The 15,897-nt window shown below is 34.9% G+C and overlaps 1 protein-coding gene across 1 annotated transcript in view; it reads right to left on the bottom strand.

Annotated features, from left to right (window-relative positions):
* Positions 1-15,897, bottom strand: part of NRK (Nik related kinase) — a 147,855-nt gene that overhangs the window by 71,819 nt on the left and 60,139 nt on the right. Inside the window, exons 3-4 of the mRNA XM_030305595.1 lie at positions 3,025-3,081; positions 1,621-1,692 (exon numbers count right to left, since the gene is read on the bottom strand). Coding sequence (XP_030161455.1) covers positions 1,621-1,692; positions 3,025-3,081 — 129 coding nt within the window. The remainder of the gene's footprint in view (positions 1-1,620; positions 1,693-3,024; positions 3,082-15,897) is intronic.

Here is a 15,897-nt window from a genome sequence, read left to right as displayed (position 1 = left end):
TTGAAAAGCATTAGTGTGTTTGCCATTCTCAATTAACAGGAAGTTGAGCTTGTGAGAAACACATAAGTACATTATATCCATCAGGCCAAGTAGGTAATTTAAAACTCTCACAAATATCTCAGTAATATGATGCTATAGCATTTCCTGGCTCAGGGCCAGTTGTCCCAGCGTGGCCTGAATATCCTAATTTTTGTCAGAAAGAGACAGCTCAAGGATACGACAACTTCCTTTATAATTTCACCCCATTCTAGAACCAAAATATTTTTCCTTGTGGAAAGAATACCAGAGAGGGTTTGGGGAAGATCTTTAAAGGAACTTATTAACAGAAATGTGTGATGAAACCAAATTAATCAATTATATTTTTCATACCTTACACTTTGCAGCTTCTTGATCTACCAAAGTGTGTTAGATTAATCAATACTACCTGTTTTATTTGGATAGGCTTTGATTCCAGAGATACATTGTAAACAAAACAGGAGCCTGGTACTTACTAGATCAATCATGAAACTGTTTACCAATACCTTTCTAATATAAATACAAACTTTCTCTGAATGTGATTGGGTTAATGGGAAAAGTTATCCTAAATCCTGAAAGCATATTTATTAAGACACAAAAGGTTGAAATATTTGAATACCAGATAGCTGAGGAGAAGTGTAAGAAAAAAAAGGTCAATTAACAAAATTGATAATGGGGTGCCTGGGTGGCTCAGTCAGTTAAACATCCGACTACAGCTCAGGTTATGATCTCTCGGTTAGAGGGTTCGAGCCCCCCGTTGGGCTCTGTGCGGACAGCTCAGAACCTGGAGCTTGCTTCAGATTCTGTGTCTCCCTCTCTCTCTGCCCCTCTCCTGCTCATGTTCTCTCTCCCTCAAAAATAAATAAACAGTTAAAAAAGTTTTAATAAAATTGATAAGAATAGGAATTCTGCTTTTAGGCTCACACAATATTTTGATAGGTCACCAACATCTACTGAAGAAGAATTTTCTTTGTATGATTGTATTCTAGAGCTAGCAAATTATTAGTCATAGAGAGTGCTTTGTAAGGAAGTTATAGAGCTTCAAGTACAAAGCATTTCCACTCCTTTATGTATTCAAGTACTGTGCCAGATATCTGAAGACTTTTATGTTGGATAGCTGTGGTTTTCTGTCTGCTATTGTTCTTACAATAAAAAAAGAGTAGTCCTCATTTAACTCATATACAATAGCAATGTTTCTTAGAATCATAATGGGGGAATAGCCAATCAGTCTGGAATACCATGTAAAAGGTATAAAAAAGACCTTACCAGGGCCAATTTAAGGCAAAATTTGCTCTTGGTTTCATCATCTCCTTTGTTGCTACTCAGCTAGAGTGCTCTATACTCTGTGGATATAATTAATCTTTCACCTGCTTTCAACACTTACCTGTTCAGGGAACTGTTTCTTCTAGCCCCTAATTTCTGACGATGTTAGTGTTCAAATATAATGATTGATCTATGTGAATGTGTTAAAAGATAATATGTTATCACTTCCAGGCAAGAATATTTTAGTTATGGCCTTCTAAAGATAATGATACAAGGGTTAGTTTAAAGGTGAAAATTAAAGGAAAGACAACTTGGGAGCTAAAGGAGACTTTCCGTACTCACACTGTATCTCCATCCAACAGACTTTTGATATTTATTCACTCTCACTCGTCTTCCTATTTCAGGTAAAGCGGTCTGCAAAACCAAGAACAAAATGTTATTAGACCTACTAGTACACTTTGAAAATGATTTATTCTTAAATAATTTGTGTTCTTTGGGCATTAAATGTAAGAGTGACATAATATTATTCCTCTTTCAATTTTCACTAATAATTTTACTTAAAAATCAGATTCTTATATATACAGAAACTTTCACCAAATTCAAAATAACAGATTTAACTACCATATTAATGGAAAAATTACAATTTGATGTTAGTAAAGTGCTATTTTTCCTTACAAAACACAATAATTGAAACTATGGTATGAAAATGAGTTTTAAATATTTCAAAAGTTAGAGTATCTAAAATGTAGATTAAATGTCAGTCAAAGTTCTCTCAAGTCAAAACAAGGATAATAAGTATGTTAGATAGTCTCACTAAAAAAGTACTGGGCTGATTATTTGGAAGCCATGATTTGTAGGGCAAAATAAATCCACAAAACCTCAAAATCCCTTAAAATTAACATTGGTTTGCAACATTTGACATTTACTGGCAAAATAAAAAGCATGCAACTCTTTAAATAGTTTCAGCAATTCACTCCTTGCACAAATTGGAAAATAACAGTTTATGGCATTGACAACGGTTCAGTGAATATGTATAATTTTTCAAACATAACATTTGAGAATTTTTCTTTAAGGTATAGTGAAGTGAAATTTTTTTGACTTTTGCTATGTTCATGCTAATATTATCTAGAGAAAGTGAGGCACTCATGCTAAAGAAAGAAGACAGAAATCAGTACTTAGCAAATTCCAGGACAATATGTTATGAACCATGACGCAACTTTATAAATGTTAGCAGGAACAATGCCAATTAAACTGTCTCTCTTGCACATCTGTCAGAAAATGTCTGAAAAATGTGCATCTCTGACAATTTCTTTCCTTCTACCTGTCATCGAGAGTCTAATGGCCTCAATTCTCAAAAGGAAAGATTGGACAGGGAAAAGTATATGATCGAACACAGAAGGATTAACACAACATTAGAGGAAATCTCCTCTTTGCTATCCTTAGAAACAGATAATAAATTAGAAATATACAGGAATATAGATATTTTCCTTATTCTTATAGAATACCAAAATATGTAGACTTTTTGTTGTGAGTGAAACATTTTTATGTGTAACTGCAATAAATCAATAATAAAGATAATATACTATGGATAGAAATAATATTAAATGACACATATAATAAATCTAGATCAACATAATTATAATTATGTATAATAATGATGAAAAACAAATACAATATTTTCTGAACTGTGTATCTAAGTCCATAGGATACCATTAAATTGAACAATATATGGATAAGATACATTACCTTACGAGCATTCATCACTTTAACAGCTGTAAATGCACCAGTTTTTTCATGGAGTCCCTGAAACACAGGAGAGTAATAAACATTAAATGCCATCTATATAATCAAGAAGCAGGCATCAATGGATGAATGGATACAGTATACTGCTAAGTGAAATAAGTCAGTCAGAGAAAAGCAAATACCATAAGATTTAATTCATATGTGGAATTTAAGAAATAAAAAATGAGTAAAGTGAAAAAAAAGAGAGACAGAGGCAAACCAAGAAACAGACTCCCAACTATAGAAAACAAACTGATGGTTATCAGAGGGGAGGTGGGTGGGAAGGTGGGTAAAACAGGTAAAGGGGATTAGGAGTACACTTATCTTGATGCACTGAGTAATATATAGAATCATTGAATCACTATATTGCACATCTGAAACTAATATAACAATGTGTGTTAACTGGAATTAAAAATTTTAAATTAATTAATTAATTAAGTTAAAACATTGTAGCCTATTATGGAATATAGCATATTACACAGAGATGAAATATCAGGTACTACATAGAGAACAGAAAAATCAAATTGTGAATATTTTAAAGAAACTCCAACCAACTGACTTGAAAGATCAAGCAAATTTATGGAGTATTTTTGCTTTTTTGTGTTTGTATTAAACAGTGGACATAATTGGCCATTTGAAGGTACTGCTTTCTTAGTATATTTAGTCTAGGTTTACGTGGCACCAGAGAATCTAAATGGAAAATAAAAATTTCAGATTGAAGATAGGAAAAAAGGAGATGTTAATACTCAACATTTTTTCAACTGATTATGTGGTATTAAACAGATACATCTTTCCACTGGACCCTCATATACACTAAACAGGTTTTTCCATAATGATCATAGGTAAGAGTGATACATAAGTAATTCAATGACTGTAAACTGTTTGGTATACCCTCAGTCCTAAGAACCAATGATATTTATGAAAGGAAGAAGTTCTGAAAGATTCTTTCTTATTGTAAATGTTATGAGTTCCAAAATTTAATCTTATCCTAAATGCAAATACAAGTTATAGATTTATAATTTTCAAAAATGGACACAGATGTTTGGAATATGAATTATCATTGTGTGGCTGGTGCCTTTTAACATATTTCAACTTGTAGTCATAGAAAAAAAGTTCCGTTTTTTAAAGTTTATTTAGAGAGAGAGAGAGAGGGAGGGAGAGAGAGAATCCCAAGTAGGCTCTGCACTGTCAGGACAGAGACTAATGTGGGGCTTGAACTCACGAACTGTTAGATCATTACCTGAGCCAAAATCAAGAGTCAGGTGCTCAACTGACTGAGCCACCCAGGAGCCCCCAAAATTCAGTTTTGTGTTGATACGAGTTAAGCTTCAACTTAAAACATAACGCCTTTTCTAGAAGAATAGTTGATTTGGGGGCTGTAGTGAATTACAGTCTCCCCCAAATTTAGGCTAATAACTTCAGAATGTGACCTTAATTGAAAATAAGGTCTTTGCACATGTAATCAAGTTAAATGAGGTCATACTGCATTAAAGCGGCCAATGATTGCTGCCTTGGTAAGAGAAAGGGGAGGGAGATTCAGACACAGAGACACAGACACACACACAAAGGGAGGATGGCCATGTGAAGACAGGAGAAATTGGAGTGATGCAACTACAAGCTAAGGTATTCCAAGGATTGCTGGCAACAACTAGAATCTAGGAAGAGAGAAGAAAGGATTCTTTCCTAGGGCCTTCAGAGGAGGAATGGCCTTACAGACTTCTGGCCTTGAGAAACATAAGAGAATAAATTTCTGTTGTTTTAAGCCACCTAATTTGTGGATTTGTTGCCATAGCTGTAAAGGACTGTCACTAATCACAGATCTCATGTGAAAGACAGCAACACTTTTTTACTTATTGAATGATCAAATGAGGGGTGGTGTGTCTCAATAGTATTGTTAATATCTTGGGTAACCTGTCAAGTGAGTAAATGCAAAAGATTGATTTCAGAAATGTGATCCTTAAATATATTACTTGTTTGTTGTCAAATCTCTTTTATAAAGTATCCACTTTGAAATATATGAATACTATTTTTAGATGATTCTTACAAGTCCTCTCATCAAAACAAAGCCAACTGATCAAAGAAAATCAAAAGGAAAAGAATTCTCTACCATTACCACTAATGTTACATGCTACATAAGAGTGTCAGCACTTCTCTATTTTTCCCCACTGATAAGGCTGATAGTTTTTTAAAAATATTTATTTATTTTGAGAGAGAGAAAGAAAGAGAGAGAGAGAGAGAGAGAGAGAGAGAGAGAGAATTAGCAGGGGAGAGGCAGAGAGAGAGAGGGAGAGAGAGAATCCCAAGCAGGCTCCGTGCATAGCCCAACATGGGGCTCAATCCCACAAACAATGAGCTGAAATCAAGTGTCAGATGCTCAACTGACTGAGCCACCCAGGTGCCCTAAGGCTGATAGGTTTTAATCTCATGTGTTTAAGGTTACTTCAATTTTATTGAGCATGCCACAATTTGTAAATGGGGTCATGTGTCAGAAATGGATCAGAAGATTTTCCAGTAACTAGAATAACTCTAGAAATGCTGGCACCTTGACTTAACTCCAGTTCTTGCCAAATAACTAAGCATTAAATAATCATACTGGATAGATGGTTGTAGCACTGATTGGAAGTGGCATGGGTTGCTGATTTCAGTTTATGAGGTCAGGCCTGAAAGAGTTATGTGTCAAAGTGTAATGTGTTGAATTGTGTCCTCCAAAAATATACACTGAATCTCTAACCTCTGGTACCTGTGAATGTGCCCTTTTTGGGAAATAGGGTCCTCGCAGATGTAATCAAGTTAAGATGAAGTTATACTGGACTGGGGCTGGCTCTAAAACCAATAACTAGTGTCCTTCTAAAAATAGGGACATTTGGACACAGATATGGAGAAGCAGAATATTAGACTGATATGTATGCAAGTCAAGGAAGAATTAGATTTCCGGCAATCACCCAAAGGTAGAACAGGCAAGGAAAACTTTCTCCCTAGAGACTTGAGAGGAATAATAGCCCTGTAGACACTTTGATTTCACAGTTCTAGCCTTCAGAATTGTGAAGGAACAGTTTTTTTTTCTTTTAAACCATCCAGTTAGTGTTAATTTGTTACAGCAGCCCTAAGAAATTAGTACACATAGAAGGATAGCAACTAAGCTAAGGGAATGAGCTGGACTTGGGATAGGGTTCAGAAGAAACTACTAATTAATGTATAAGGAAATGTCTAGAATCAGGTGAGCAGTTTTCTGTGAAGCATCACAGCTACCAAAATCTAAAGGAAAGGAAAATCTGAAGGTAGCATGACAGCCACCAAAAATTTTAAAGGAAAGGAAAATTTGTAGGTTATTGATTGATCAGAAAAAAGGAAGTTAATATTTTAGATATTAACCCTTTATCAGATAGATGGTTTGCAAATATTTTCTTCCATTCTGTAGGCTGCCTTTTCATTTTGTTGATGATTTCTTTTACTGTGCAGAAGGCTTAGTTTGATGTAGTCTTACTTATTTTTGCTTTTGTTGCTTGTGATTTTGGTGTCATACCGAAAAAATCATTGCCAAGACCAATGTCAAGAAGTTTTCTCCCCTATGTTTTCTTCTAGGAGTTTTACAGTTTCAGGTTATTTAAATCTTTAACACATTTTGAGTTAATTTTTGTGAGTGGTGTGAGATAGTGGTCCAATTTCATCCTTTTGCATGTGGATATATGAATATGTTGGAGACTCTGACATTCATCTGCATCTCTGGAAGAAAATATACATTAATATTTTTATTTATTTAGCTCTTATCAAGAATTATAAAGTGTTTCCCTAATCACTTATATAAGCATTTTTAGTGAAAATTTTCTACATTGGTATGCACAAATACAACGTGATGAAAACTGGTTCTCGCACATCCTTTAAAGGAGTTATATATGTTTCCTTTCTTGATTCTCAAAGGTTATTTATGGGCTAAAGTACTATTCTGTGCAACACAAATATTTGCCATGTTGCTTAAGAAAGATATCATTTGATCAGTGGTTAGTAAGCCACAGAGTTTTTAAAAAGCTAGAATACACAGTTATCATACTCATGACACACATTTAGTGACATAATTGAATGTCTTTAAGGTGCCACCAGTGGCCATAAAGCAAAGATAATCAATTTTGTTCTTATTATCTGTGATTTATTCTCTCATTTGAAAGTTGCATGAACATATTTTGTCAGACAAAGTATCATAATGTTTGGTAAACATGCTCACTGTGTCTGTAGAGGAATTAAAACCTAGATCATGAAACCATATACTGGGTTAATATGCCTAACCATTATGCAAGCTTTTATAGAAGTCTGGTATATCCATATAATAAATAAATGGAAAATTGCTGCCTGCTAACCTAGTATTTTGGAGAGTTCCTTCTGTATCTTGACTTAAAAGTTTTTATTTTCAAATAATTTTAGACTTAGAGAAAAGTTTCAAAGATCATACAGATCTTTGTTTCTATGTATCTTCTACCCAACTTCTTCTAATGTTAACATCTCATATAACCAGAGTACAATTTTCAAAACTAAGAATTGATATTGGTACAATACTCTTAACTACATCATAATCCTTATTCAGATTTTTCCAGTTTTTCACTAATTTTCTTTTTGTAAGACCCAAACTGGGATATCTCATTCCATTTAGTTGTCATATCTCCTTAGGTTTTTGCAATCTGTGACAGTTCCTCAGTCTTCTTTCTTGTTTTTCATGACTTTGACACTTTTCAAAAGTACTCATCAAGTATTTTGTAGAATATACCTTACTTTGGGTTTGTTTAAAGTTTTCTGAAAATTAGACTGAGGTTATGGGTTTGGGGAAAGAACACTACAGAAGTGAAGTGCCCTTCTCACCACATCATGTCAGGAGTATATGGTATGAATGATCACCAGTGATGTTAACCTTGGTTACTTGGTTAAAGTAATGTCTGCCAAGTTTCTCCATTGTAAAGTTACTATTTTTTCCTTTCATACTCTATTCATTAGAAGTGACTAATGTTGGTTTTGAAAAGGGATAACATTATTCTCAAGTGTTTATCTAAAGAATGTAGAAGTCATCTTGAGATAAACTAATTGTTCAGTGGTGCCATCTTGTGGTTCCCTGGCCATATAGAAGCTGTTTTGTGATCTCAACAGAAGGCCATGTTGTCATAAACAGATTGTCTCCCTCAATCAGATATTGAACCAAGACCAGCAAATCCAATTTCTAGGATGTGCCTTGTTTTTCAATTGCAACAAATGTTTTATGAGAAATTAATTTAATACACCATTGTTGAAAACACAGAGAAAATGCTAAAAAAAGAATTTTGGTTTTGGATTCTAGACTGAGTGTTAAATAACCTCACAGTTCTCACTGGTCCTTGTGAATTTTATACAGGAAAATCACAAGGGAAGCCTTAAACTATAAATGTGGGGTTTTAATTTTTTTCTATCATCAATAAAACTACCAATATCATACAGGAGGCACTATCTGCACTGTATTAGCAAAGATTCCTGAAACAAAGTTTGCATGCAAAAAATGACTTCTTAATTCTCAAGCATTAGAGAGCAAGGAGAAAAAGATTCTCTTAGCTCTCATTCCTATTATATGAAAAGAAACTGTTGCTTAAATCTATTGTGTAAGCTCACAGGCCCTCTCATATTTGAATAACAGAAGATGATATGTAGTAACTGATTTGTAGCCATTCTTGACACTAAGTTCAAACCTATTGACATTTGGAATCAAGTAATCTATATCTTCAACTCAGGCATCTCTTTGACTTGTCATCAAGCTCATTCAACTTATTCAAGTTTGATTATTAATAGATACATATGATATAATATAATTTTAGCGGCAATAAAAGGTCAAATAGTCAAAGAATTCCCTCTTCCACCCCACCACCTGCCACAAAATCATTCATTATGTCTTCAATTTTATTAAAGTAATAAAACTCCCTGATTATTCAAATGTTAGCTGAGAGAAAGACATACTGAGTTATTATTTGTCATTAACACTTTAGCATGAGTTAGATGCTCAGATTAGATAACTACAAGAATGGCAATGAATAGTTAAGTGTTGATGGAGGCAGAAGGTGGAGAAAGGAAAGGATTAGAGTCTGAAGAGTTCCAGGAAATCTTATCCTGTAGCCACAAGGAAGGTAGCAGGTATCTGGAACGGTGAGCAAAGTAAAGGTGAGTGAGAAGGGATACTCAAAGTGTGAAGGGAGGTAAAAAAAAAAAAAATAGGAGGGGGAGTGGATGGATAAGTGAAAAGAAACAATGTGTCAAGTCATAACTTTATTAGAGGAATTTACAGTTTTTAATATGTATACACCTGGAACAATTAGAGAGTAAAACAAAATGCAAAGATTAATTAACAACATGAATTCCAGGTCCCAAATACAGACTAAATACAGTTTAAAGGCAAAAGAATGAACACATGATACCCTGTGAAGGTCTTAAATGAAGTCCTAAAAAAATCCCTGAGTAATTTATGTTCTTACAACTATTTTCTAGGGTTGTACTCTAAAATATAGTAATTGGGACAAATGTGTATTTTTTTTTCCAGGATCATTTGAAATTTTCTAGGAGAGAACATAAATTCCTCAATGTGTTTATTTCAATTTAGCAAGAATTTGTGTTCTTAAGTAATTAACTTAGATAACCAAATAAGCAGCATTATTTAGTAATTAACTTAGATAATCAAATACGTAGCATTATTTAGTCTGCTTCCCCCAGGCAAAACATTTTACTACTGTGCTGTTGCTCTGCAATGGCTCCAAGCTGAACATTAGCATTCAGAGTCTGCCCTATGAAAGGAAAATGTGGCATGTTCCTGAATTTAGGGTACTAGCCATATATAAAAAAAATTGTTAAAAGGTATATGTGTCTGCTTTAAACAAAACCCAATGCAAGAATATCTTGATACACATAACAGGAAAATTAAGAGATGGTCATAAAAGAATTCTGTAGTTTACAAATGGACTTATACTAGTTTTCATTAAATACTAAACTTATCAAATTTATTTTTGGAAAGTCAAATTACGTACTACATTTCAGATTACTTCCAATTTGGGGGAAAATCTCAAAAGTAATAAAGCAGGTCAACTTGTACATTGGGGATCCATAATCAAACTATAAGTTACTCAACTGTTGCAGAAGAAAATTATTCAGTGTCCTAGTCACTTGAGACTTAGCCTTGCTGACTTCTAACTGACCAACCAGTCCCCCATACTTCTTTTTGGCGCACATCATCTCAAGATTTCCATTTTTGTTTTATAGGCTTGTCCTGTGCCTTTGGCCCTGCTCAGATGGAGATAATTTGATGTTCCAGTTATTCATTATTTCTATTAGCAAATTTAGGAGATAGATTCAGTAATGGACGGGAGAGTAGGAAGAGTGGTAGTGGTAGAGCAGGGAATAGGTGATGAGCCTTAGGTGGGACTCAGTCATCTCAAATCCTTTATAAGTACAGAACCACATTGACAACACAAGAGTAAGATAATTACATACAGACAATGATAGTGAAAAAATACATTGAGGCAATGAAGTCTAGTTATGAAGCACATAGTTATATCAATGTTTTAGTCACTCCATCAATAAAATCAGGTGAAACATAAAAGTACTTCAAGTCTTGGAATATATTTCTTTTGCTTTGGAATCTGTAGTGCCTATTATAATGCCCGATACAATAAAACCATTTTAATGAATAATAGTAGAATAATAATAAATGATGAATAGAGTAACTGAAAAGGCTTCCTGGAAGAAGTAGAATGTCAACTGGACCATAAAGATGACATAGCATTTTAGCAAATTTTGAAGGGTAGAGTGGACCTAATGAGTGACACACCATAAACAAAGGCTATGGGATAATGTTCAGTATGAGGGCACAGCCACTAAAGAAGAAAAGAAAAGGAAAAAGTGGGAGTGGCCGTAAAAAGAGATGAAAATGAAAGAATTCAAGAGTGCACCTGTTTTATAATGCTAGAAACTTCAGTGTACAATTTTTTAAAATAAAATATTGTTGAAAATAAGACAGAAATGATCATTAAGTAATTAGCCATTAGTTGTTTTACATTTTATGACTGACTTCTGTTAGTTAATGGTCTGAATGCAAAGCTCAGGGTGGCTAAGGCACTGAAAAACCAGTACTGAATTGCAGTAATGATCAAGTTCTTGGGGATTACACATTTTAAACCATAACAAATGATTTAAAATAGCAATTGTGACAGCTGTGTTGGAAAAATCCATCATTCTGTGGCAGTTAATTACTATGTTTTTCCCCAGAAAGAATACAAGACAGTCCTTGATGGCCTTGTAATTTTGATTAGGCAAAAAACTTTATTTTTAATCATGCAATTAAGGAAACTGTTGTGGAAAGACTGTCAACTATTCAGCACTTCCTACATTGTCCTTCCAGTTATTTGCTTTGCCTTATGTTGGCAAATATAAACCACATAATCCCCAGGGCATTCTTTCTTTCTTTTCAATTGGTTTTGTGGTGGTGAAAGGCCACAAGGCACTCACTACATTATGTCCATTTGGTAACCTTGTTTTTTATTCACACTGTTTTGTCCTTCTAGTCATTTGTTTGACTGCCAACTTTGTGCAAACAAACCAAGTGATGCTTCAAGGCCACCAAGAGTGCAGCCGCAAACAGCATCTGGGAGTACTTTGTGCTGTGCTGTGGAGGAATGAGACAATATGGCTAACAGGATAGTTTATGTCAGCCTTGTGTTTTTGGGAAAGTAAAGACATGGGGCTGGAGAGGACTTACAAAGAGTAGCAAGTCCATATTCGTGCCTTTTAAAGGAATTCCACAAACTACAACATTAGAATTGCTTTAAAAGTTTTAAGGAAGTCACAAATGTGTAGAGATGTTTGATAAATACTATTTGATAACGGAAAAATTTATTGAGACTCACATTTTTTATAGATCCCACAAAACCTAGTGAAGTGCTAGGTCACAAAAATCATGCCCATTACATTTGATTTAGGCGAAATATTCATTTAGCTGACAAAGGGCACTAAAGAAAAGAGAATTTCTGATTTGATATTTGTAATCACAAAGGTTTTGATACAGCCAAGTGTATCAAAGTTGGAAAATTAATTTTGGGTGTGACTTTCTCCTTTTGGAGAGAATTCAGAGTAAGCAGGAGCAGTTATTTCTGGCTTTGAGCAGGTAAATCCTAGAGTTGAATAAATACTATTTTAACCTTGGCACGTTAGGATTAAAGTCTTCTGTAATCAAGCTGCTACAACTTTCAGGGAAAACACTGCAATTTGGGGGTGGGGGAAAACAGCAACTACTCTTCCTTCAAGAACAGTAACAAAGAGATTGTTGCTGGTCTTTATAAATATCATTTATGACACAGCTGTCACTTTTGGGTCCCTATGAAGAAATGCCATAACTTTATAAATACGAGAATAAATCTGCATTCAATTTGTTTCAGTAATGAAAATGAAACTTACATTACAACTTGGTACATCATAATCCTGAGGCTTCATAAGATCCTCTTAATTAGAGTTGACCCTTAAATAACACAGGGTTGAACTGCACAGGTTTACTTATATGCAGATTTGTTTCAATAAATATATAAACTTATGATACCAATAAATATAGTACAGTACTATAAATGTATTTTATATTCCTTATGATTTTCTTAATATTTTATTTTCTCTAGATTATAATATATAATACAGTATAATACATATAACATATACATATATATAACATACACATAACTTATAAAATATATGTATTAATGTGTTAATATATGTGTTAATCAACTGTTTATATTATCAGTAAGGCTTTCAGGAACAGTAGACTATTAGTAGTTAAGTTTTGGGGAAGTCAAAACTTATACATGAATTTTTTGATTGTGTGGGTAGATTGGTGACCCTAACCTCTGCCTTATTCAAGGGCCAAACTGTAGTCTATTTACCTATCCATCTCCATTATTATACTGGCATCTCTTTAAAGGCAATTTTTTTCTATACATCTTTAGAGTCTAGCACAGTGCCTGGCACATAACCACCACTCAGCAAATATGTGTTGACCTAACCAAATAAATCTCCACATGGGGCTCTAAATAGGGAGGAGATGCATGGGCAAGGATGTGTGTATGTATATGTGTGTGTGTGATAGCAGGAATTACAAAAATAGTTTTTATGCCAGGTTATGTGGGAAAAGAGTTAAAGAGCCCAAAGTTCAATGTGCACCATGATACACTGGAGTTTCCTCACAATGACTGTGAAATGCTAAACTGCAACAGACTACTCCAGGAACTCAAAGGCCATTATTTGTCCATAGGTTAATTTAATTTTTCTGACCCTATAATCATCTTAGTAGTTCTACTGTGAAGCCACTCAAAATTCTTCAACTCTCTTCAAGTTAGAGAGCCTCAAAGGGGAAGATATGAGCTGGTCAAGGTCAGTGCATGAGCCTGCAAAAGTAGTAAAAGTGCCAAGGCTCTTGCCAAATTGGTACAAGTTTGGTTTGTTAGGTGACGTGAAAAGATGTTCAGCGTCGCTCCTTATCAGGGAAATACAAATCAAAACCACACTCAGGTATCACCTCACGCCAGTCAGAGTGGCCAAAATGAACAAATCAGGAGACTATAGATGCTGGAGAGGATGTGGAGAAACGGGAACCCTCTTGCACTGTTGGTGGGAATGCAAATTGGTGCAGCCGCTCTGGAAAGCAGTGTGGAGGTTCCTCAGAAAATTAAAAATAGACCTACCCTATGACGTTACCTAATTCTTATCCATACTTCCCCTAACTCCTGGATACTACTCCCAAAACTTCTTCACCAAAGATCTTCTGTTTATATCTCTTGTGGTCATATCAATTGTGAGTACATGGGATGGTGAGAGCTCCAAAGTCCTCACTCCTTTTTTTTTTTTTCTTAGCAAACCACCAAGTTACCCAAACCTTGGCTAAATGGAACCAAATAATATATGCTGAAACAGAAATTTTGTAGTTAAAAAGCTATTGAACCACTAGCATAATCCAACAAACTAATGTTTTTCTTCACCCAGAAATATGGGACAGTCATGGTCATGCTTATTAGAACTATGAAAGGAGTCGGAAGAGGGCCTTCATGGTTTCAGTGGCTTTGTAGCTTAGAAACTGCCCTGCAATTTGAGGCAGTTATGTGTGCTTATACAGCAGCTTCAACTGAGTTTTATTACCCTTGTTATTACTCCTGTAGGGAAAAATAGGTCAAAATATGTAGTAACATCATTTGCAAATGGAACTGCTCTCTTTTGCATTATAGCATTCAAACAGTGAATTGCACAAAATGAAAAATAAAGTGCAATGTTCTTGGATGCAGTATACATACAACATTTGTTGGAAATAAATGAATAGCTACTAGTAGGCAACCAAGGGAAGACCTCAATTCACTGCCTTGTGAGAAGCATAGTACTGTCTACAGGGGACAAAAATAAAAAGGTACTGAGTATTGGTGCTAGAAATGGGTGACATCATAAAACCTTCAATGCTGGTCACAAATTCAAGTTTAAAGTCACAGTCTATAAATGTGCTAATGCTAAGGAAACTATACAAGAACTCTCTGAGACTAGGGTCCATACTATGTCAAATACTCTAAAAACATTAGAAATGCTTTGTAAAGTATAGTAAAATCGTGATCTAGTGTAAGATGACAATTTAGTTCTCCATGTGGTAAGCCTCCTTCACCCACAAAGTTCTGTTTCTTTTCTCTCTCTGAAGGACCATACACTACAAAAATAAAAGAGAACTCAGCTGTCAAAAGCCACCTTTGTATCAAGATTTTATTTTTCCTTTCAGTTTTCATTCTCTCCCATTGTCACAGAATGCTTTTTTGTCTTTAAGGTTTTTCTGGGCTTTACCATGGGGGTAGTGTGTGAGGGCATGGGCAAAGGCAAAGAATTAAACCCTCTGTAAGCAAACAGGTTTTAGCACACAACAGATTATGCTTCATTACAATGTCACAATGTTTTAACACAGATTGCTTTCTTTATGCAATGCATGAATCAGTTAACACTCATGCAAAATGCATTCCATCTGCTCAGACAGATGTAAGCTGCAGCATTTCCAATTCTATCAAACAGCACAACTAGTTGAAATAAAATCACTGAGACAGATGGGTGATGGGGAAGGAGAGGGACTCAACCAAAAGAACCAGCTTTACCTCAAAATCTACCCAATCAAAAGAATATTCTCTCACCTCCCAGGTTTATCATAGAGGTACAAACACAACAGCCCTTAGCATGAAGCTAAGGTAGAGAGCATGCTGATGCATTACAGACAAAAAAAAGTCTTTATAAACAGAACTGTCGCCACAATCTATAACAGTGATTAGCAGATCTCAAAGATCATCTCAAAGATGATCTTAGAAGCATCTACATTTGACTAGGATGGAAGTAGGACTTGGGGAAATGCCAAGGAGGAGGGAAAATGGAAACGAAAATAGCAGTGGAAAAAGTAAGAGAACAGGCATAGAGTATAAAAGATTTAAAAAGCATATGAGGAGAAAAAGTGGCTTTAATTGAAGATAGGCCAAGAAGCAGCAATAGCCTTTATGGTCTAATCAATGCTATAAAGCATAGGTGTAAAGAAAGTAAAGGACATCTTCCATCAGTTTGGTAATTTACCACTAATTCCCAGGCCCTGCCAGCCTCAAAAAATTTGGGACTCCTCATTCTACCCACTAAGTTGATTTTAAAGCTACTTCTCCTTGAATTGACCTTGAATTGACCTTTGTGGGTAATGCTCTATGGTCCAGCCAGATATTTATTCCCTTAACACTTCACTCTGCTATACCATTTCTTCAGGATCCTGCTCTGTCTTTTCAATGTCAAAGCATTAAGTAACCTTCC

The sequence above is a fragment of the Lynx canadensis genome, chromosome X (genome assembly GCF_007474595.2).
Source record: "Lynx canadensis isolate LIC74 chromosome X, mLynCan4.pri.v2, whole genome shotgun sequence".
In the NCBI taxonomy this organism is placed as follows: domain Eukaryota; kingdom Metazoa; phylum Chordata; class Mammalia; order Carnivora; family Felidae; genus Lynx; species Lynx canadensis.
The sequence above is the reverse complement of the archived record's forward strand: the minus strand, read 5'-3'. Positions and strand labels throughout refer to the sequence as shown.